Source organism: Dryobates pubescens, chromosome 31, assembly GCF_014839835.1.
Source record: "Dryobates pubescens isolate bDryPub1 chromosome 31, bDryPub1.pri, whole genome shotgun sequence".
Lineage (NCBI taxonomy): Eukaryota > Metazoa > Chordata > Aves > Piciformes > Picidae > Dryobates > Dryobates pubescens.
Window position 1 is genome coordinate 770814 of NC_071642.1, and position 19363 is coordinate 790176.

Genomic DNA, 19363 nt, shown 5'->3' on the forward strand with positions numbered 1-19363 from the left:
CTTCCTCTCCTCTTGCTGAGCTGCTCAGGGGGGCCTGGGGCTGGATCCAGGGCAGAGGCTCAGAGCTTGCTGCTGCTCAGCAGGACCTGCTGCAGAGGGGGCAGCTGCAGGGAGGTTTATTTGCTCACCCTCAGCTCCTGCAGGAGCCTCCCCCCCCCCCCCCCCCAGCAGTGCTCTGGCTGCTATGAATAATTGAGATGTTCATTTGCCAGGAGAGTGAAGGCTGCAGGTAGCTGCAGGCAGGAGCAGTCCCCCAGCAAGGCAGCTCCTGGTCCTTGGCTGCTGCCTGTGCCTGGGGGGGGAGGCAGAAGCGAGCAGAGAGAGGCAGAGGGGGCAGGGGGTGGGACACGGGGGGGACAGGGTCTGGGACACAGGGGGGGACAGGGTCTGGGCCACAGCTTTCCAGGCTCCTGTGGTGCCTCCCCCAGGCCCTGCTCTCCTCCCAGCCCCCTGCCAGGGCTCTGCTCCCCGCACCCCCTTGCTCCCCTCCCGTCTGGGCCGGGGGCAGCTCTGCCCAGCCCCCCGCTGGGCTGCCGGGGAGCAGGACAGCTCCGGGGCTGTTTCCCCAGGGAAGGAAGAGAAGGACCAACAGCAGCTGGGGTTTGCTCCATTTAATTTCAATTAACTGCAGCCCCCCGGGGCTGGGAGAGAGGCCAAAGGAGCAGGCTGCTGGCCATGCCCCCGGGGCTGTCCCACTTCTGCAGGGCAAAGCTTTACCAACGGAGCCCCAGGAGCTGCAGTGCCTGCTCCTGCCTGCCTGAGCTGTGGGGCAAGGACAGGGGGGCAGGCAGGCAGCTCCTGCCAGGCAGCAGGGCTGCTGGAGCCTGATGGAGAGACACAGTGGGGTCAGGGCTGGGGAAGAGGAGAAGGAGCAGCTGCTGCCCCTGGGGGGCCAGGACCCTCCCTGCCTGGGTGGGAAGCAGGCAGCTGAGCTGCAAAAGGTTCCCTAAAAACCTACCGAGGACAAGAGGCGAAGGCTGCCCAGCCCTGCCCTGGAGAGCTGCGAGGCGCCGGGGGGCAGGGAGAGGCAGCAGCAGGGGGCTGGGAAGGCAGCCGGGGCGCAGCCGCTGGGGCAGGCGCCAGGGAGCTCTGCCTGCCACTCGTGGATGCTCCCCGCAGAGCAGGGAGGAGCTCAGGTCCTCTCTGCCCCCTCCCTGGGCGTTCAGGGGGCAGGCAGTGGCTGTGGCTGTCTCCACAGGTCCTGCTGGTGTCCTGCCCTGGAGGCTGCTCCGGGGCCGTGGCTGCTGCCAGGGGCCAGTCCCAGCCGGGGCTCCCTCCCCGGGGAGGGTCTCCTCAGTTGCTCTCCAGCAGCTTGGCCAAGCCCTGCCGGAGCTCGCTCAGCTCAAATATCTTCACGTCCATGATCTCTGCCGCCTTGGTGACCTCGTTCTGCATCTTCTCCCTCTCGGCCAGGCTCTCGGCCAGGCTCTGCTCGGCCAGCTGCAGTCGCTGCTCCAGCTCCGCGTTGCGCTGCTCCAGCTCCTGCCGCGGGGCACCGGGGGCTGACCCGGCGCTGCCAGGCCCTGCTCACGCCCCCCTCCGCCCCCCAGCAGGCTGCCCCCCGCCCAGCCAGCCCGGGCTGGGCTCCTCCAGCAGCTCCTCCAAGGGCTGTCCCTGCCCTGAGCCCCAGCAGCCTGCCGTGGACGTGTGCCAGGGCTCTGTCCCCTGCAGATGCCCTCCCGTGCCCCCAGCCCCGGCTCTGATGCCATGGGCTGTCTGGAGCCGTTATTCTGGGCAGCAGATCCTCTGCTCAGCAGCTCGGTGCCCCCTGAGAGCGCAGGGCAGATCCTGCCCCATCTGTGCCCTTGCCCCGAGCTGCAGAGCAGCTTGCAGCCCTCCTGCCGGCCAGGCTGGGGCAGAGCTCTGCTGCCCGGCCGGCCCTGGCCCTCAGCAGGCTGAGCAGGGCTGCAGGGAGGGCACAGGACACCACAGGCCCTGCTGCAGAGCCATGCAGGGCTGCTGCAGAGCCATGCAGGGCTGCTGCAGAGCCATGCAGGGCTGCTGCAGAGCCATGCAGGGCTGCTGGGAGCACAGCAGGTGAGAGTTGAGCTCCCTGCTGCTCCTGCCCCAGGTCCCAGCTCTGAGGGCTGCAGGGAGGGCACAAGGAGGCAGCGAGGGAGGACCTGCTCCCATCAGCCAGAGGCAAGGGCAGGCCTGGCAGCTCTGTCAGGAGGGAAGGGGGAGGGGTCCCTGCTGTGCCCCCTCACTCACCTGCAGCTTCTGCAGGGTCTCCTCCCGCTCCCCTTCGGCCTCCCAGCGGCCTCCACACTTCTGACTCTTCAGCAGTTGGATCTCCTGGGGCAGGGACAGCACCGTGGCAGACCCTCCCCTGCCCCAGGGGGTCAGCTCCCACCCCCACCCCCAGCAGGCCCCCAGGGACCACACAGCCACACTCAGCTCCCTCTCTGCCCTTCCTCCTCTGCCTCCCCCTCAGCCCTTGGTCTCCAGCCAAGGAGGAGGCTCAGGGCTCTCTGCACCCTGCTGCATCCCCAGGCTCCTGGGGCCAGGGTCTCCACTCAGCCTCTGCCCAGCCTGAGGAGCTCTGGGGAGGGGGCAGAGCTCTCCCCTCACTAAGGCCAAGGAAGCTCTTTTCCACCTTCCCTTTGTGGCTCCATCCCTGTGGCTGTTACCTCATCCTTAGCCTTGATCAGCAGCTCCAACTCCTCCAGGGTCTGGCTCAGCTCTTCCTTGTTGTTCTCACTGGAGGAATCCTGAGCCCCCTGTGCCTCCAGCTCTGCTACCTGGAGGGAAGGAGCAGTGAGGATGTCCTGGCACCTTCTCTCCCACAGCTCCCTTGCAAACCCAACCAGGCTTGCAGCAGGACAGCAGCTCCCACCCTGGGGCTGGTACAGTTCTCTCCTCCTGCTCTGCCTGGACCATGGCAGAAGTTAAACTCAGCCTGAGGCTCCTGGGATCCTCCCCCCTGGCTGCCCAGCAGCTGAGCACACACAGAGCAAAGGCAGCCCCCAAACCCAGGAGCCAAGCCCTCTGCCCTGCCTGGGCCAGGCTCCTGCTGCAGGGCTCCTGCTGCAGTTCCATGCAGCTCTTCCACTGCCTGACTGCAGCCCTGGGCACAGCCCTGGGGGTGGCTGCTGCCTGCAGCCTGGTCAGCAGCAGCCACGGAGCAGAGGCAGCTGTGGATGGCTCTGGCTGCTGCCTCCTGACCAAGGCAGCTGGATGTGAGCTGGCTTTGTGCCTTCCTCCCCAGGGCTCCAGGAGCCTTTCCCAGCCAACCCCTAGGTGCCCCAAGGCCCTTCCCCAGCTCTGCCCTCCCGGCACAGCCAACCCTGTGCCTGTCACCCCCTGCCCCGAGGCCTCCTCAGTGATCTGTGCCCTCTCTGACCCTGCCAGGTCCCACAGTTCTCATGGCTGCAGCCAAACAAGGCCTTGTTTGTGGGGCACCTCCCTGCCCTCCCGCTGCTGCAGCTTGCACCCAGCTCATGCAGCAGCCAGAGCCATCCCCAGCCTGCCTGCCAGCAGCCAGGACACTGCCCTGCTGCCCAGCTGGGGAGGGTCTCCCTCTGCTGCTGGCAGCTGCAGGGCAGCTTCCATCCCTGCCCCGGGGCTCTGCTCCCCTGCCCTTACCCCCAGGGCCCCAGCAGGCTCCCAGCTGGCTCTGCAGCTCCTGTGGCAGCTGCCCTGCTCCCTGCCCTCCCCTGACACATCCTCCCTGCCAGGCTCACCCTGGATTCCCATCCCTTCTCCTGCTGACACCCAGGCAAGAGGAGGGGAGGAGGGGGTCAGGGGCAGCCTCTGGCTCGGGGGCTGCTGGGGGCCCTGGGCTCTCACCCTCTGCCGCAGTGCTTCTGTCTCCTCCTGGTACGCTGCCAGCTGCTTCTTCCACTGGTCCACGTTGGCATTGGCCTCGTGGAGGGCAGCCACCAGCTTGTTGTTGTTGTCCTGCAGGCTGAAGAACTCAGCCTCCCACTGCACCTCACTCACCGAGCTGGGGAGAGCAGAGCAGGGGCAGGGCAGCAGCAGAGCCTCAGCCTGGAGGCCTCTGCCCAGCCTGGAGGCTTCTGCCCAGCCTGGAGGCTTCTGCCCAGCCTGGAGGCTTCTGCCCAGCTCCTGGGAGGGCTTCCCCAGGGGAAATGCTTCTCCCAGCCCTGGCCCTGCACCTCCTGCCTTTGGCCCTGGGGCATGTCTGACCTTAGGGCCCTGGCTGCTTGCTCACAACTGCAGAAGCCAGGCTGGGGGCTCACAGGGTGGGAGGTGGGGCACAGGCAGCTACCAGAAAGCAGCTCTGCAGTGTGGGGCCGGGAGCCCACCCCCAAGAGCTTGGCTAGGTCTGAGCTTGCCTCGAAGCAAACTCTGCAGCCCAGGCCCAGGAGAAGGCAGCAGAGGACATTTGCTCTGGTTTTGAAGGAGTCCCAGGGTGCAGCAGGGCAGAATCCAGCCCAGAGCCTCCTGAAGGGACAGAGGGAGGGAGCAGCAGGGACCCTGCTGGAGCCACCAGGGGAAGGAGCACAGCCTCAGCCCCGGGGCAGCAGCTGCAGCAGTGAGGACTTCTTCTGCCATCACCACCCCTGCTCGGGGGGGGACTGGCATCAGCTCTGCTGTGGGCACAGAACCTTCCCCTCCCCACACCACCTGGGAGCAGACTTCACCTCCATGCTGGACTAACTTTCTGCTGAGGAAGAGGAGGAATGGGGATGGGGGAGGGGGGTGGGGGAGGCTTGGGGATCAAGCCAGCTGCCTGAAGCAGGCTTGGGGCAAAAGCATCTGGGGGGACATGCAGCAAGGGTGGCACTGGGGCAGCCTCACCCTTCAGACAGCATCTTCTTGAGCCTCTCCTTCTCCGTGGTGATCTCCACATCTGCACTCTGGCTCCGGAACAGCTTCTCTTCTCCTGGCCCATTGGAGCTGATGATGGGGCTGGGAAGTACCTGGGGAGGAGCAGGAGGTGGCTAGCAGCCAGCAGAGGGCAAGGCCACACGGCCACCAGGCTCCCCCAGGCTGCCAGCGGCTGCTGCGGGGCTCACTGCCCCCAGACCCAGCCTCAGGTGGCTCTGTGCTGCTCTGCACAGCAAAGGGGAGCAAAGCCCCCCTGGGGTCCCAGCCCTGGCACAGCGGTGACCTCAGGAGCTCTGTGGCCACAGGGCTCTCTCCTGGGCAGGGAGGTTGGCACTTTGCTCTCCCAGCAGCTGCCCTGTGCCATGCCCTCCCTCTCCCTGTCCTGGTGCCATGCTGGGGCAGTGCCCCCGGTGCAGGCAGCCCCAGCAGGAGGGCTCACAGCTTGCCCACAGCAGCTGCTCCTCCTTCCTGACCTGAGGGCCTGAATTCTCTGCCCCTCAGCTTGCCCCTGGCAAGTGCCAGGGATGCCACAGCCCTTGACCCGAGTCCTGCAGCCCTGCACAGCGCTGGGGCTGCTCCTGCCAGGCCTTTGCCTCATTCTGAGCAGGATTCCCTTGCTGGCTCCCAGAGCAGTCTGCAGCCACAGACCTGCCAGGCCTCCTGTGCTCAGCTTCTGCACCCTGCCCAAGCCCCCTGGGGCACTGGGATGGTGTTTGCCAGGCTCCAGGGGGGAAACTCTGCTGCTGAGGTGCCTGTGGCAGCCACCCCCCAGAGGGGTGGGAGAAGAACTTCCCAGCCCCTGCACCACAGAGTGCCCTCCTCTGGGGCTCCAGGTCCCTGCTGAGGCACTGATCCCCCAGGCTGCTGGGGGCTGCCAGTGGAGCAGAGGTGACTCTGCAGAAGCCAAAGCAGCCTTTGCCTCCCCCAGCCCCTGCAGGGCACCCTGGCTGCAGTCTCCTCTCAGAGCAGGGCAGGAGCTTGGCACCGAGGGCAAAGGGAGCTACAGAAAGCAACAAGCCCCTGGGCAATGAGGCTCTGGGGGCTGTGAGCCCAGGTGGCTGCTGGGCTCTGGTCAGAGGTAGCCCCCAGCTGCCTGTGCTAAGGACAAGCAGGAGTCTGCTGACATCTATTAATAGAGCCAGGCAGGAACAGGAGCTGAGGGGCACCAGCTCCAGGAAGCCTTCCAGAGAGTGGCTGAGAAGTGAGAGCTGCAGAACACAACTTGGTCTCCCCCTGAGGTGGGGGCAGAGGCAGGGCAGGGGCAGCAGTTCCCTGGTGAGCTGCTGTGAGCCCCTGCAAGCCCAGCTGGGCCTGGGAGCAGCTGAAGAGGCTGCAGAGCCTCCTGGCGTGCAGGGAGCCGTGCTCGGGGAGGGGGATGCTAAGGGGGATGGGGGTTGGCTTAAGAGCTACCAGAGGAGAGGAGAGGAGAGAGCTGCTGCCTGGGGACTTCCCCAGCTCTGAGCAGCTGCAGCCTGAGTTAAAGTAGAGCAGATGCAGAGAGGGAGGGAGCCCTGACTTGATTTCAGGAGACAGCTCTGCTCTCTGCTCCCCTGCAGACAGGCACAGCATCCATTATTCAGCTTGAGCCCAGCTCTGGAGCTCTGCTAACGCTGGGGCAGGAGGGACCTGGGCTGCTGGAGGCACGGGGCTGGGGCAGGAGCAGATCTGTGAGGCCGCAGGGCAGGGGACGCTGAGGGTGGCACTGCCAGCAGGGGCTGTGCCCAGCTCTGCCGCTGCAGCGTGGGGCAGGGGCACTGTGGCCTCACCCTGCTGAGCCAGCTAAGAGCAAACAGAGCCTTAGGGCACGTCCCTGACCCGGGCTCAGCCTTCCCCTTCTGAGCTCCTCACCCCCCTGAGAGCACAGGGGAGGGCACCTCTGCCTGCTGTGAAGCCTCTCTGCTCCCAGCCTCCATCACCTCCTGCTCAGCCAGGGGGAGGCTGCAGCTGGCTGTGGGCTCATCACTGACCACAGCTCTCACCTGAGGCTTCGGTTCTGCTCTGGGCACCTAACTCCCCTCACCTGCTGGCCAGCAGGATGGGGCTTTAGAGTCAGCAGGAAGCCCAAGCCAGGCAGATTCCCCCCAGTTTTGCAGCCCACAAGCCACTTCCAGTCTCTGCAGAGCCTCCACCTCCCCCTCTCTTCCCTGCAGGCCAGGGTGCTGCTCACACTCCTCCTCCTCTGCTGCCACTCCATCTGTACTCAGCCCAGAGAACTCAGCGTCCTTCCAGCTCCAGCCCTGCTGCCAGGAGCTGTGGCAAACGCAGGAACACCTCTGGAGGGCTCTGGGAGGGCACAACCTCAGCAGCAGCGGGGAACTGCCCCCACGGGGGGAGCTCTCCAGAGCTTCATCCTCTCCCCTCGGTGCCAGCTGCTGCCGGGGCTGCTCCAGCTCTGCAGGGAGCAGCTGCAAGTGCAGCACAAGCGGCAATGAGCTGTGATGGGCTGCAGCTTGCTGCCTTGCTCCCCTGGGGGGAAGGAAATGGATTGGCTGTCACAAGGCAGCGCTGCCCAGCCCGAGGGGGGGTGGTGCCGATTCCTCCTCTCACAGCACAGCTTCTCCTCCACCCTGGAAACAGGACACGAGCAGGAGCTGCCTGGCCAGGGCCCTCACTCAATGATTCTCAGAAGTCTTTTTGTCCTCCCATGGAGCCCCACCTAGCAGAGACACCTGGAGAGCCCTCAACAGAGGAAGGAAAATGCTTGGAAGTGCCTCAGGTCTCCTTCCCTGTGATCTGTGGCTGCTGCAGGCTGCTCCTGCACTGCTGCAGGCTGCTCCTGCACTGCTCTTGCACTGCTCCTGCACTGCTCCTGCACTGCTCCTCCTGGGTGCTGCTGCTGTGGTCCCACAGAGCCCAGAGCCAGCAGCTCTGGAAAGAACCACACCAGAACCCCCAACCCAGGAGCCTCCACACCTGCAGCATGGCCTTACAGGACAGCAGATGGCTCTGACAGCTGAAGTGGCAGAGGTGGAGGAGGGAGAACCCTCCCAGGAGCTCCACTTCAGCACTAATTAGTTCATGTTCTTCATGGGTTTCAGCAGAGTGACCTCAGGGAAGCTCTGGGAGAGAAAGGGCTGGGAGCAAGGAGGTAGGGAGGGGCTCAGCTCTGCTCCTGCCTCTCCCCAGGCAGTACCTGGTGGGATGTGATGCTCAGGGCAGGGTTGGTCAGCTCTGTTTTGTCCTGGGACTTCTCCCTGGCCAAACGTGCTGCTTCCTTCACCTCCTGGAACTTCTCTGCAAACTGCAGGGGAAGGAGAGAGTCACTCCAGGGCCACACCACAGCAGGGAACAAACTGCACCCGAGGAGCTCAGCTCCTGCTCCCTTTGCACCTTCTCTCCACCCCGATGCTTTTGGGCTCCTCTTCAGCCACCAAGGGAACTCAGAGGGCAGCCCCTCCCTGCCCCTGGTTCTGGCACTGGGCTTAGCCAAGCAGCAGCCACACACTGAGCCCCAGAGTCCTCATTCAGGTTGTGACCAGGGAATCATTCAGGCTGCAGAAGCCCTTTCAGCTCACTCAGCCCAACCACCAACCCCACCCTGCCATGCCCCCTGCTCAGCCAGGTCCCTCAGCACCCTCTGACCGTGCTCAGGACACTGTGCAGGTGCTCTGCAGGCTGCTCTGCCTTTCAGCACGGTGGGAAGAGCAGCCCCAGCAGGCTGCTGAAGCGCTCTGTCCAGGGGCTGGGCTCCCCCCGGGCTGTACCTGGGAGAGATGCTGCTCAGAGGCAAAGCCCAGCCCGTAGACGGTGTTGGCTCTGCTGTCTGCCCACTGCCCAAACTTCTGGGATGTCTTGGTGAAGGTCATGTTGGGGGTGATGGTGCTGTTGATGATGGCCTGGGGGGAGAGAGGGAACGGTGAGAGAGCAAAGTGCAGCCTGCAGCCCCGGGCTGGGGGGGGAGGATTGGTCACCACAGTGCTCCAGGAGCTGGGGGCAGGAGGCTCTGGGGCTCAGTCTCCAAGCAGAGAGGGCAGGCTGCTGGTGACCAGGGGTCTGCTGCCGTGTGCCACAGGCAGACCTCAGCCACCCTCCCTGCTGAGAAAGAGCCTCAAAACCCCAGCAGAGCACCACCAGCTGCACAGGAGTCAGGGGTTGGAAGGGACCTGCAGAGATCATTGAGTCCAACCCCCCCTGCCAGAGCTTCCTGCACTGCCAGGGCAGAAGGGAAGAGACAAAGAGCCTCTGAGGACTGAGAACCTTCCTGGTGGTTTCCATTGTCCCGAGGAGCAGTCAGGAGCAGCTGGGGGGAAACCTCCCTGCTGGTGAGGGCAGCCACAAAACAAACTGCCTGGGGAGGCTGCAGGGGTTCAGCAGTCAGCAGCTGGAGGCCTTCAAGCAGCAGCAGAAGTCCTCCAAGAGCAGCTCAGGGACGGCTGCGCTGGGTGGGAGTGGGGCAGCCCCCGGGACGCCGCCGTGGCTGCAGGGCTTGGCTGCAGCAAAGGCTCTCAGGAAGTGCTGCTGCACGGCCGGGGGGAGGGCAGGGCAGGCAGGGGCAGCGCCAGGACCCTGGGACAACTGTTCCTCGGGATTCTGGTGCCCAGCACCAAACCTGAGCACAGAGCAGCACCAGCCCTGCCCTGCCGGTGCCCAGGCTGAGAACCGCCCCCTGAGAGCGAGCCCAGAGCAGGCTGCGGCTGTGCCCCGTGTGGGGCCAGCCCTGTGCCCCCTACCTTGGTGCCCCCCACGCTGATGATCCTGTAGACGCTGCGGGTGGCATCGTAGAAGTAGGAGACGGTCAGGGCATGCTTGCTGGCAGGGATCCAGTTCCTCTTGGTGGCAGGGTCGATCTGGAACACGTGGGCCCTGGTGCTGAAGATTGGCTGCTCCCTGCCACACACAGGACCAGGGCTGTCAGGGCAGAGCCCCAGGGGCAGTGCCCCCAGCTCCTGGCACTGCTGCTGCAGCAGCTGCCCTGCTCTTTGCCTCCTCTCCAGGGCCCTGAGGCACCACTGCCCCTCGCTGAGCCTCTGCCCAGGCTGCTGGCATCTCCTGTCCCTTTTTCTCAGGGCAGGCAGGAGCCAAGAGCATTCCTGGGAGTTGCTTTTCCAATACCTCCAGGGCTCCTCTGTGCCCTCCCCAGGGGCACTCCACATCCCTGGCACTCTTCTGGAGCCCATTTCAGACGCCAGGGGGCCATGGGCAAGCCCCCAGCTGCTTTTGCCTCTGCTTGCCCAGCAGCCAGGCAGCCTGCACTGCACTGACCTTGGCACACCAAAGCTCCCAAGGGTCTTTAACTACAGCTGCAGGTTTCCACCTTCCTCTGGAGCTCCTCAGTCCTCCTCTGCAGTCCTCAGACCCTTGCAAAGCCCCCAGCCTGGCCACTGCAGCAGCAGCTGCAGCCTGTGCCCGCAGGGAGCAGAGCTCCCATGCACATCACCCACGGGTGGGCACCACGCTGGAAGCAGAAGCACAAGCAGGACATCACAGCCCCGGATTTGGGGCCACCCAGGTGGCCTCTGCACACCACAGCCATGGAGGGCAGCACTGGCACAGGGAGGTGCTGGAGGCTCCATCCCTGGAGGTGTCCAAGAACCCTGGGGCCATGGCACCTGGGGCCATGCTTTGGTGGCCAGGGTGGTGCTGGGTTGATGTTGGCCTGGGTGATCCTGGAGGCCTCTTCCAACCCAAACCATTCTCTGGTTCTCTGATTTGAGGCTCTGTTATTTTCAGCCTGGCTTGCAGCTTGCTCTCACCAACCCTCAGCACTTCAGTGCTCAGCTGATGGCAGCTTCCCCAGGTGCTGACTCTGCCTTTGCTGGGTGGTTTGTACCTCCCCAGGTTTGCATCTCCCCAGGCTGAAGCTGTGGGGAAAGGGAAGGATGGAAGGATGGAAGGATGGAAGGATGGAAGGATGGAAGGATGGAAGGATGGAAGGATGGAAGGATGGAAGGATGGAAGGATGGAAGGATGGAAGGATGGAAGGATGGAAGGAGCCTTCCCCTCAGCACAGCTCTTCCTCCCTTGACTCATGCTTGGGAAGTGCATCCTGCAGGATTCCAAGCAGGTCTCTAACAATGGCTGAAAGGAAACAGCTCAGCACACAGCCAGCAGCTGCTGCAGGACAGCTCTGCCCCAGGCTCTGCCTGGGCTCTGCAACCAGCAATGGCTGAGGAAGACACCCCCAGAGCCAGCTGCAGACCAGGCTGAGGCTCAAGCCTGCTCTGTGCAAGCTCCCCACATCCATCCATTTACTCTTCCTCCCCCTGCCCATCAATGCAGACCACTGTGCCTGCTGCTTCTGGGCCCCACCACCAAAGCCTGGACAGTAAAATGCTTCCTGCTCTGATCTCCGAGGTCCCTTCCAGCCCAAACCTTTCTATGCATCTCCTAGTCTCAAGCCCAGGCTCCAGCCCAGGCTCCAGCCACTGCTCTCTTGCTCAGGGGCAGACTGCATGAGGATCCAACCCAGCTCCTCACCCTGCTCTCTGGCTGCTTTTATTCACCACAACCCAGGGCTGGAATTTTCCCAGGCTCCAGCAGCAGCCACCCAGCTCTGCCTGGCTTGTGGCTTCTCCTCTGAGGCACAGAGCAGGGAACCCCCTGCTGCTTGTGCCCCTGAGCCCCCACATCCTGGGCTGCTGTCAGGGAGAGCAGAGGAAGGACATTACCTAGACGTTGACATTTGTTAGTAGGGGTAAGAACTACAGGCAGGAGTTAGTGCAGAGCTCTTCCTCCAGCAGCTTCCTCCTCGGGGCTCCTAGCAGGGCTGAGGCTTCTCTTTGGTGTTGCCCCCAGAGTGATTCATTTCCTAGCACGGAGAAGTCAGCTGTCAGCACACGCAGCAGGGACACAGCCCTCAGCCAGCAGCCCTCAGCTGTCCTCAGCTCCCTCAGCCTGGCGTGTGCCAGCTCTGCACAAGCTCTCCTCCCTGCCATGGGGCCCTGGAACGGCTCAGCTCGCTTGGAAGGGACCTCAGAGATCAGCGTCCCGCAGGGGGCCGCAGCCTGTGCAGGCAGTGGGGAGGAGGTCTGATGGCCGCGGGGGGGTCAGTGACCCCCGGGGCCTTGATGGTTGGGCTCGAGGACCTCGGGGGGAGCCTTTTCCAGCCCCGATGGTTGTGCGCTGAGCAGGGAGGGCAGGCAGCAGGGGCTGCGTGCAGAGGGCAGCTCGGAGCAGGAGGAGCGCAGTGCCGAGAGCCAGAGCCGAGATGCTTGAGTGGAGCAGCCTCTGAGGAGCACCTGGCTGCACTCAGCCTGCTGCTGGCCAAGCTGCTGACCTCCTGCTTCAGAGCATCTACAGAGCGTTTAAAAATAGTCCTGAGAGTGCCTGGGATGCAAACTGTCCTCTTCTGTCTCCGGCTCCAGCCCTCTGCTCCCCGCTGCTGGCAGGGTGCGCTGGGGGCAGCCCTGGGCGCCGGCGATTCCCTTCCTGCTCCCGGCCCCGGGGACTGCGTTCCCAGCAGGACGCAGGTAGATAAAAGCCCTCCCGGCCCCCAGGGCTGCCCTCCCACCCCCCAGGGCTGCCCTCCCACCCCCCAGGGCTGCCCTCCCCAGGTGATTAAGGCAGAGCAAAGCAAATGACTGCAAAGACAAGGATCAGCCTGAGACACAGACAGGAGCCCCAAGGGCCTGCTGGCAACTGGAAGGGCTCCAGGTCTCCTCTCACAGCCACCACAGTTTGTTCCCAGCCCGGGGGGGGGGAGGGCAAAGTTAAATATCTCAGTCCCACGACTTGTTCCCCCTCCCCCGCCCCCAATACGTTCCTCAACCCTCCGGCTGCAGGCTTCCAAGCACCCAGGGGAAGCCAAGGAGCTGGGGGTGCAGCTCCAGCTGTCCCCAGGGTGCTCTTCACAGCAGCAAAGCTCCCAGCTGCGGGGTGATGCCGGAGCAGAGCCCCAGCTGCCTCCTCTGGTGGCTTCTGCTTGCAGGGAAGCTGGAGGAAGGCCAGGGGGTGCCGAGGCTGGGGATCGGTCACCCCTGGCTTGCTCTCTGCCGGCAGCCTGACTCCGTGCTCCTCGGGAGGAGGGGCGGAGCGCAGGCTGCCCTCATTCCCACCTTGGCTCTTCCATTATTCCTCTCTGCACAGCACCCGAACTGATCCCAGGAACAAAGAGAGCTGCCGGTGGCACCGCTGCCAGCAGAGCACCCTGGGTTTTGTTCTCTAATTCCTGCTCTCAGCAGAGCAGCTACAGACTGAGAGGCCACGGAGGCAGCGCTTGGGGCTGCCCAGGGCCCGTGTCAGGTCAGGACACGCTGAGGTGCTGCCAGGCTCCTGGAGAAGCACAACCTGCAGGTCCTGCCCTGTGCCAGGGAGGTGCAGATGGCACCAGCTCAGTCCCCAGCACCAGCGGCAGTGCCAAGGAGGTGCAGATGGCACCAGCTCAGTCCCCAGCACCAGCACCATGCTCCAGCTGGCAGGGGCGCAGCAGGCACAAAGGTGCCAGGGAGTGGAGAGGACTGAAAGCAGCCCTGCCCTGCCCTGTGCAATGTGCCCACAGGTGTCACAGGCAGCAGGGACTGCCCCCGAGGGTCCTGCCTGGCTGTGGGCTCTGCCCCCTCCTGAAGGGACCTCCTGCGGTGACCCAGGGCTGCTGCAGAGAGAGCACCAGAGCTGGGCACCGCTGCAGAGGGCTCTGCAGGAGGGACTGCAGCACCTCCTCTGCCTTGCTGGGAAGAAATTCTGTACAGTGATGGTCTCCCATGTAGGGGACACCTCCAGGGTCCATCCCATGACCCCTGCAGTGTGTGGGATCCTATGGATCAGTGCAGGGATCCCAGGACTACAGACCTCCTGCAGAGGGAGGGCCCAGGGGCATATTATTGTTGCTTCAGATCTCCTCTTGCATTGTCTTCCCTGCCCGTGGGGAGGGGTCTGTGCCTGCCTGCACAGCTGCTTTGTGCTCCTTCTCCTCCCATTCTCTCAGCAACCTCTAAGCTTTTCCCCACCGAGATCCTCTCATTTTTTTTCCTCCTCAGCAGTTCCCAGCCCTGAGCCTCTGTGACAGCCTCTGACAGCCTCCTTTAGTCACCTCCACCACTGATCACATCCTGCTCACCTGCCCCCACCCTCTGCTGCATCACCAGAGAGGAGAATCCTTCTGCTTGCTGAGGAGGGAAGCAGCTTTCAGAGCCACCCTCCCCCAGGCACACCACTGCCTCTGCCCTGCTGGCAGTGCCAAAGCTGAGAGCTGCCCCAGAAGTGCAGGATCCAAACCCAGGCACAAGCACAGAGCTTTGAGAGAGAGATCTGGGGGGAGGGAGTCAGAGTTCAAAGCACTCCAGGGACACAAATGAATAGTTCTGAGGTTTAGAATGAAATCTTTTAGCCACTTAAGGCAGCAGCTGGAATGTGCTGGGGAGGATGAGCTGGGTCCTCATTAGCTGCATTTGCCTTGGTGCTGCTGGATGGGGTTCAGCCAAGGGCATCTCTTGGAGCCCACCAGCTGCTGCCCAGCCTGCACCTCCTCACTCACTGCAGCTCCTCTTTGCAGGGACATTCATTTGCCTGTCAGAGAAAGAAGCCTCTCTGCGCTTGGACACAGAGAGGATCATCACTTGAAACACTCTGCTCAGCATCCAGGCAGCCTCTGCTCCCTCTTTGTCCCAAAGCCAAACCAGGAATCTCCCCTGCTCCAGTTTCAAACCATTGCCTCTTGTCCTGGCACTCCCAGCCCTTCCCAGCTCTCCTGGAGCCCTTCAGCTACTGGCAGGCAGATCTAAGGTCTCCCTGGAGCCTTCCCTTCCCCAGGCTGCACAACCCCAGCTCCCTTAGCCTGTCCTTGCAGGAGAGATGCTCCAGCCCTTGGGCCACAGCCTCCCCTGGACCCTCTCCACCAGGTCCATGTACTGAGGACCCCAGAGCTTGGCACAGCCCTGCAGGAGAGGTCTCAGCAGAGCAGAAATGACCAAGTCCCAGCTCCTCAGAACCCTTTGTGTGGGTGAGGGGCAGAAGGGTGCTCAGGCACAAGGGCAGGGCTCCTGGGGGTGCCATGCTCCTGGTGACAGCTCAGGGAGCCAGGGATGTCCTTTTGCACTGCAGCTGGGCTCAGGGAGCAGCCACAACCCCCCCAAAAGAGGTCACCCTCTGCCCCAGGCCCACTGCCAGCCAGGATTTCCTAGCAGCTGCGGTGGGAACTTCCCCACCCTGGCTGCCATCCCCCCCAGAGCCCTTTCTGTCCGTCCCTGGGTGGGTGTGCACAGGGCAGCTCGCACCCAGCGTGTGAGCACAGGAGATGTGGCTCAGCCCTGGCAGCCAGCCCAGCAGCAGCTGAGTCAGCTGGAGCTGGAGCTGCTGGCCCAGGACGTTCCCTGCTGCTGCGGCTCCAGCCTGGGCTCACAGCCTGGGCAGCCTCCGACGCCGCAGGGGCAGGGCTGGTTGGAGGCGGGGGGGCTGCCCTGGCAGCGCTGGGGAGTGAAAACGTGTTGGAGCCAGAGCCTCGAAAGGCAGAACTGGAGCACAGAGAGGGCCTGGGAAACGATCTCCTGCTCCTCCTCCACTGTCTGTTTTCGTTTCCTTTTATCTTCCCCCAGCAGCTTGAATAGCTGCTGCCGGCAGCCAGGGCTGTCTGGGGAAGCAGTGTGGCTTAGCAGCAGTCCCAACCCTCATCGCTCTGCCCCAAACCCCAAACCTTCTGAGCCAGGGACCGGGGGTAACCCCTCCCTGCCAGAGCACAGAGGTGCTGCTGCTTTGCTGTAACTGGGTGCAGAGCCTGTTCTGATGTTGCCTGCCCAGGACCCTGGCACAAGCCCCCAGGACAGTGACTGTCAGAGAGGGAACTGCAAAACTGCTCTGGGAACAAAGTTTTGGAGAGCCAGGGCTGACTCCCAGCCCTTTGCTCTAAGCACCAGGCAGGTTTTCAAGCCCTCTTAGCTGCTGCTTCAGTTCTGCTCTAATGCCACCCTGGGAGAGAGGCAGGGATGCTGCTGGTGCCCAGATGGGCCTGGAGGAGGCCAAACCTCCAGACCTCCACCCCCCAGCCACAAAGGGAAGGTGGAGTCCTGCAGCTCCAGCAACAGGAGCTGGCTAGGGGCTGCTTTCCCTTCTGCCTCCCCCAGCTCCCAAGAGATTACCCAGCAGGGCTTAGCAGAGGAATGAAAAGCAGCTGCCTCTGGCCTGTCTGCAGATAAAGGGCAGCAAAGGAATCCTGGCTCCCTGTGCTCCTGCTGGATCAGTGGGGGAGCAGCCACAGGCAGGCAGGGTCAGGCACAGGGATGGGGATCAAGGGCACTCCGAGATGCAACACAGCTGAGAGAGATTTCCTTTGCTTCTGGCAACCAACCTCCACCTCCAGAGCATCTCAGCTGCTGAGCACTGTGCTGCTGGGTGTCTGCAGCACCATCTGGGCAGTCACCTGCCTGGACAACTGTTCCTGCTGCTCCTCAGCTCCAGCAGCTCGCTCTTTGGAGACAAACACAGTTGCTGGAGGCCTGCAGAGTAATTAGAGCTTAAAGAAACCCAACAGAGCCAGGCTGCAGCTGAACAGTTCTTTATACAGTCCAGGAGATAACATCCAGTGATCACCAGACCCAAAGCACTGCAGATGACATCCAGTGATCACCAGACCCAAAGCACTGGAGGTAACAGGGACCCTGCAAACTGTTCCATGCCTCTGCCACACTCTGCCTCTGCAGCCTCATGACAAGCTCCTGGCCCCACGGCACTTCCAGGCACAACCTGCTGAGCTTCACTGAAAAGGTCCCCAAGATCTGCTGCTATTTTCAACCTGCCCTTGACAGAGCTCCAAAAGCAGAGGACTTCTGACAAGGACACTTCAAATGCTCCACTTAGCAGAGGTCAGGGGGGTGGCAGCTGAGGGGGAGTTAATGTGCTGAATAGCTGTGACAAGGCAGCAAGCTGCAAACAGCTGAAATTAGGAGCCAGGCACTGGATCCACCTGCACTCCCTGGCACTGCTGGCAGCAGGGACACAGAATCCTCACTGAAGTGTCCTCTGAAGCCTCAGCTGAGCCCTGACTGAACTAAATTCCCTCAGGGTCAAGTGTTGGCCCCAGCTGTCCCCTCCAGAGGGGAAGTGCTGATGCAGGAACCCCTCCAGCTCTGGGCACAAGGAGGGCAGGGAGGATCAGTCCATGGAAGCCAGGAGGTGATGTTACAAAGAGACTGAACGTGGAGGAGTGAAAGCAGCACCCCTGTGCCAAGAGCACCTGCAAGCAGCTGCCAGGGTGGGATGCAGAGAGTGATGTGCTTCACACCTCCCCTGTGCCCCCAGCAGACAACCAGAATGGCACTTTCAGCTCGGGAGTGAAGTGGAAATAAAGAGCTGTGGGTGGAAGAATTCTCCCTGCTCTGACCCCAGTTTTGCTGCTCCACCACTGGAACTGGACAGTGGAGTCCAAGCACTCAGGTGGTGACACCAGCCCCACGTTTCCACAGGAGCTGGTGACCCTCTGAAGGAACCAAATCACTGCTGAGTGTTCAGGAAGGGTTCAGCCACCCAGCTCCAGTCAAGTGCTGGTCCCAGGCTCTCTGCCTGTTAAACCCTCCCTGGCAGCCCCAGGAGCTTCACAGCAACTCTGTGGATCACAGAAGTTAGAGGGGAACAGAGACACTTTCTGGGGGCTGTGACAGCCACACCTCTGCCACTGCTGATCCTTCGCCTCGACCCTTTCTGCCTCTCGAATCTGGCTCTGACTCGTCACTCATTTGCTCCAGGAGGAAAATGAGCAGAAGGAAAGTCACCCCCTAGGAATGTGATTTATTTTCCCTGCACTGTCAAACCCACACGTTTGGAGGGAGCTGATCAGAGGCTTCCTACAGATCCAAACTGCCAGCAGGGCTTCAGCGCACAAGCAGCTCACAGCAACGCGCCAGGTCCTTCGAGTTCCGTGATTGAGGCTTAGAACTGGGGCATCAATTAAACACCAGACTGAGCTCCCATTTCCAAGCCCAAATCCACAGCCGCGCAGCATTACTGCACTCCTGGAAAAGCCGAGGTGGGGGAGGAATCACAAAGGAAATCCCCAGGGATTTGCAGGCGGCTCTGTTCTCCATTCAGCAACGCAAACAGGATCCCTTGTGCCGAACGCCGAAGTCACAACAAAACCCCGAATTCCTAACTCCCGGGAAAGTTTGCGAGCACACCCCCGGCTCCGGCCGTCCCAGGCAGCCTCCCAGTTTGGGTTTCACCGGAGGTGCAGCTGGCTGGAGGCTGCCCTCGCCGAGGAGTTTATTTAAAGAAGTTGCAGACTCGCAATTTTCCTCTTCCTAACGCACAGAAATCAAAGCGAATCCAAACTCCGCTGCGTGCGGCGCGGGCGAAAGGCGACCTAAAGCCTTCCCTGCTGTCGCTGTTACCTTAAAACACAGCTCCGCGGCCATGAGTAAGAAAAGCAAGGCAAGAACAACCAAGTGCCAGGCTCACCCCATCGCCGCCGGTGCCAGCTTTGCTCTCCCGTCCTTTCCCCTGCCGCCCGAGGTCTCTCCGCGCTCTGATTTCTTTCTCCCTTCCTCTTTCTTTCTCTCCTTCTCCGGATCCGGATGCTCTTTAAATTTCCTCCGGAATTTCACTTTGAAATCTTGCTAGTTTGGGCTCTTCGGCTCGGAACGCCCCGGCGATCCCCGAGCGTGCGGGGCAGAGAGGGCAGAGGCCGCCCGGACCCCTCCCCGGCCGCGGCCGCCCACGCCCCGCACGGCCCCGGGCGCTCCAACCGGGACCTCGGGGCCTCTCCCCGCCCCGGCCGCCGCAGTTGCCCTTCTCCGGCTGCCGGGATCCCTCCTTCCCTTCAGCATGGGAGGGAGCGGCAGGCCGAGCCGGTGCTTCCCGGGGCCCAGCTCAGAGCGAGCCGCCCGCGGCCGCCGCCCGCTCCGCGCCGCTTTGTTCTCGGTGCTCAGCTCAGCCGCTGCCGGCTGCCGCCCGCTGCCCCATCGCGCTCGCAGCGCTCCGCTCTTCTCCCGACTTTATTCCCGGGGCCGGGGCCGGCTCGGCGGCACCACCTGCCGGGCACAACCGGTCAGAGCCGGGTCGGACTGAGCCCACCGGCACCGGGCGCCCGGCGGGGCAGGGCGCGATGGGGTCCGCGCTGGGGGCTTCCTGGGCGCTGGGTACCCGGGAGCGGAACAAAATCCTGCTGCCCTTCAGCCTTGGCACAGAGAGCTGCTGCCGGGGAGCTTTGTTCTGGCTTCCATGAGGTCGTTTGGACAAGTGGGAAATGAACAGAAACCGTGAAAGGGTTGGGAGGGGAAGGGGAAAACGCTCCGGGAAGCAGGGAGGCTGCGGGGAGCTGGGTGGAAGATCAGCAGCCGGCCACTGCCAGCCTGCTGCGGCCATGGAACCAGCACAGCCCTCAGCCTGGCAGCCGGGCACTGGGCAGGAGAGGGAGAGGGTAAAGAAGAAGAAAGGGAAGGTGAAAGGGAGTAGGAAGGGGAAAAGGAGAGAGAGAAGCCCCTGCCCAGGGCTGGTTCCCACATCTCCAGGGCGCTGAACAACCGTGGGGGGCTGATGGGAGCCATGAGAGAGAACAAAACCTGCTCTGAGCGTGTAACAAACGCTTCAGCTGCTCCTCGAGGGCTGCGGTGTGGCTGCTCACCAGAAAGGTTTCCTGGCAGACAGGGATTGCATCCAGGAGCGTTCTGAGCCGAGCCAGGGTGGGTGCAAGGAGCTGCAGGGGCTG

The 19363-nt window shown here is 63.0% G+C and overlaps 1 protein-coding gene across 2 annotated transcripts; it reads right to left on the minus strand.

Moving 5' to 3' along the window:
* Positions 1-1263: 1263 nt before the first annotated feature.
* HOMER3 (homer scaffold protein 3) lies at positions 1264-18653 on the minus strand. 2 transcript variants are annotated; one of them, XM_054175025.1, is made up of 10 exons: positions 18115-18653; positions 11403-11542; positions 9465-9621; positions 8499-8630; positions 7928-8035; positions 4765-4886; positions 3790-3946; positions 2631-2741; positions 2212-2295; positions 1264-1482 (listed from the first exon to the last, which is right to left on the minus strand). In XM_054175025.1, the coding sequence occupies exons 2-10, from the start codon at positions 11414-11416 to the stop codon at positions 1294-1296; spliced, it is 1074 nt and encodes a 357-aa protein (XP_054031000.1). In that variant the 5' UTR covers positions 11417-11542; positions 18115-18653; the 3' UTR covers positions 1264-1293. The 2 variants fall into 2 exon arrangements, with proteins under 2 accessions (XP_054031000.1, XP_054031001.1); XM_054175026.1 differs by lacking the exon at positions 11403-11542.
* Between the last annotated feature and the right edge of the window lie 710 nt (positions 18654-19363).

Bases quoted from the DNA above. Each gene is read 5' to 3' on its own strand.
- HOMER3 (XM_054175025.1), bottom strand. The intron at 8,631-9,464 runs GTAGGGGGCACA...CTCTCCCCCCAG, and splicing joins TCAGCGTGGGGGGCACCAAG to GCCATCATCAACAGCACCAT. The intron at 3,947-4,764 runs GTGAGGCTGCCC...TGCTCTCCCCAG, and splicing joins AAGAAGATGCTGTCTGAAGG to CTCGGTGAGTGAGGTGCAGT.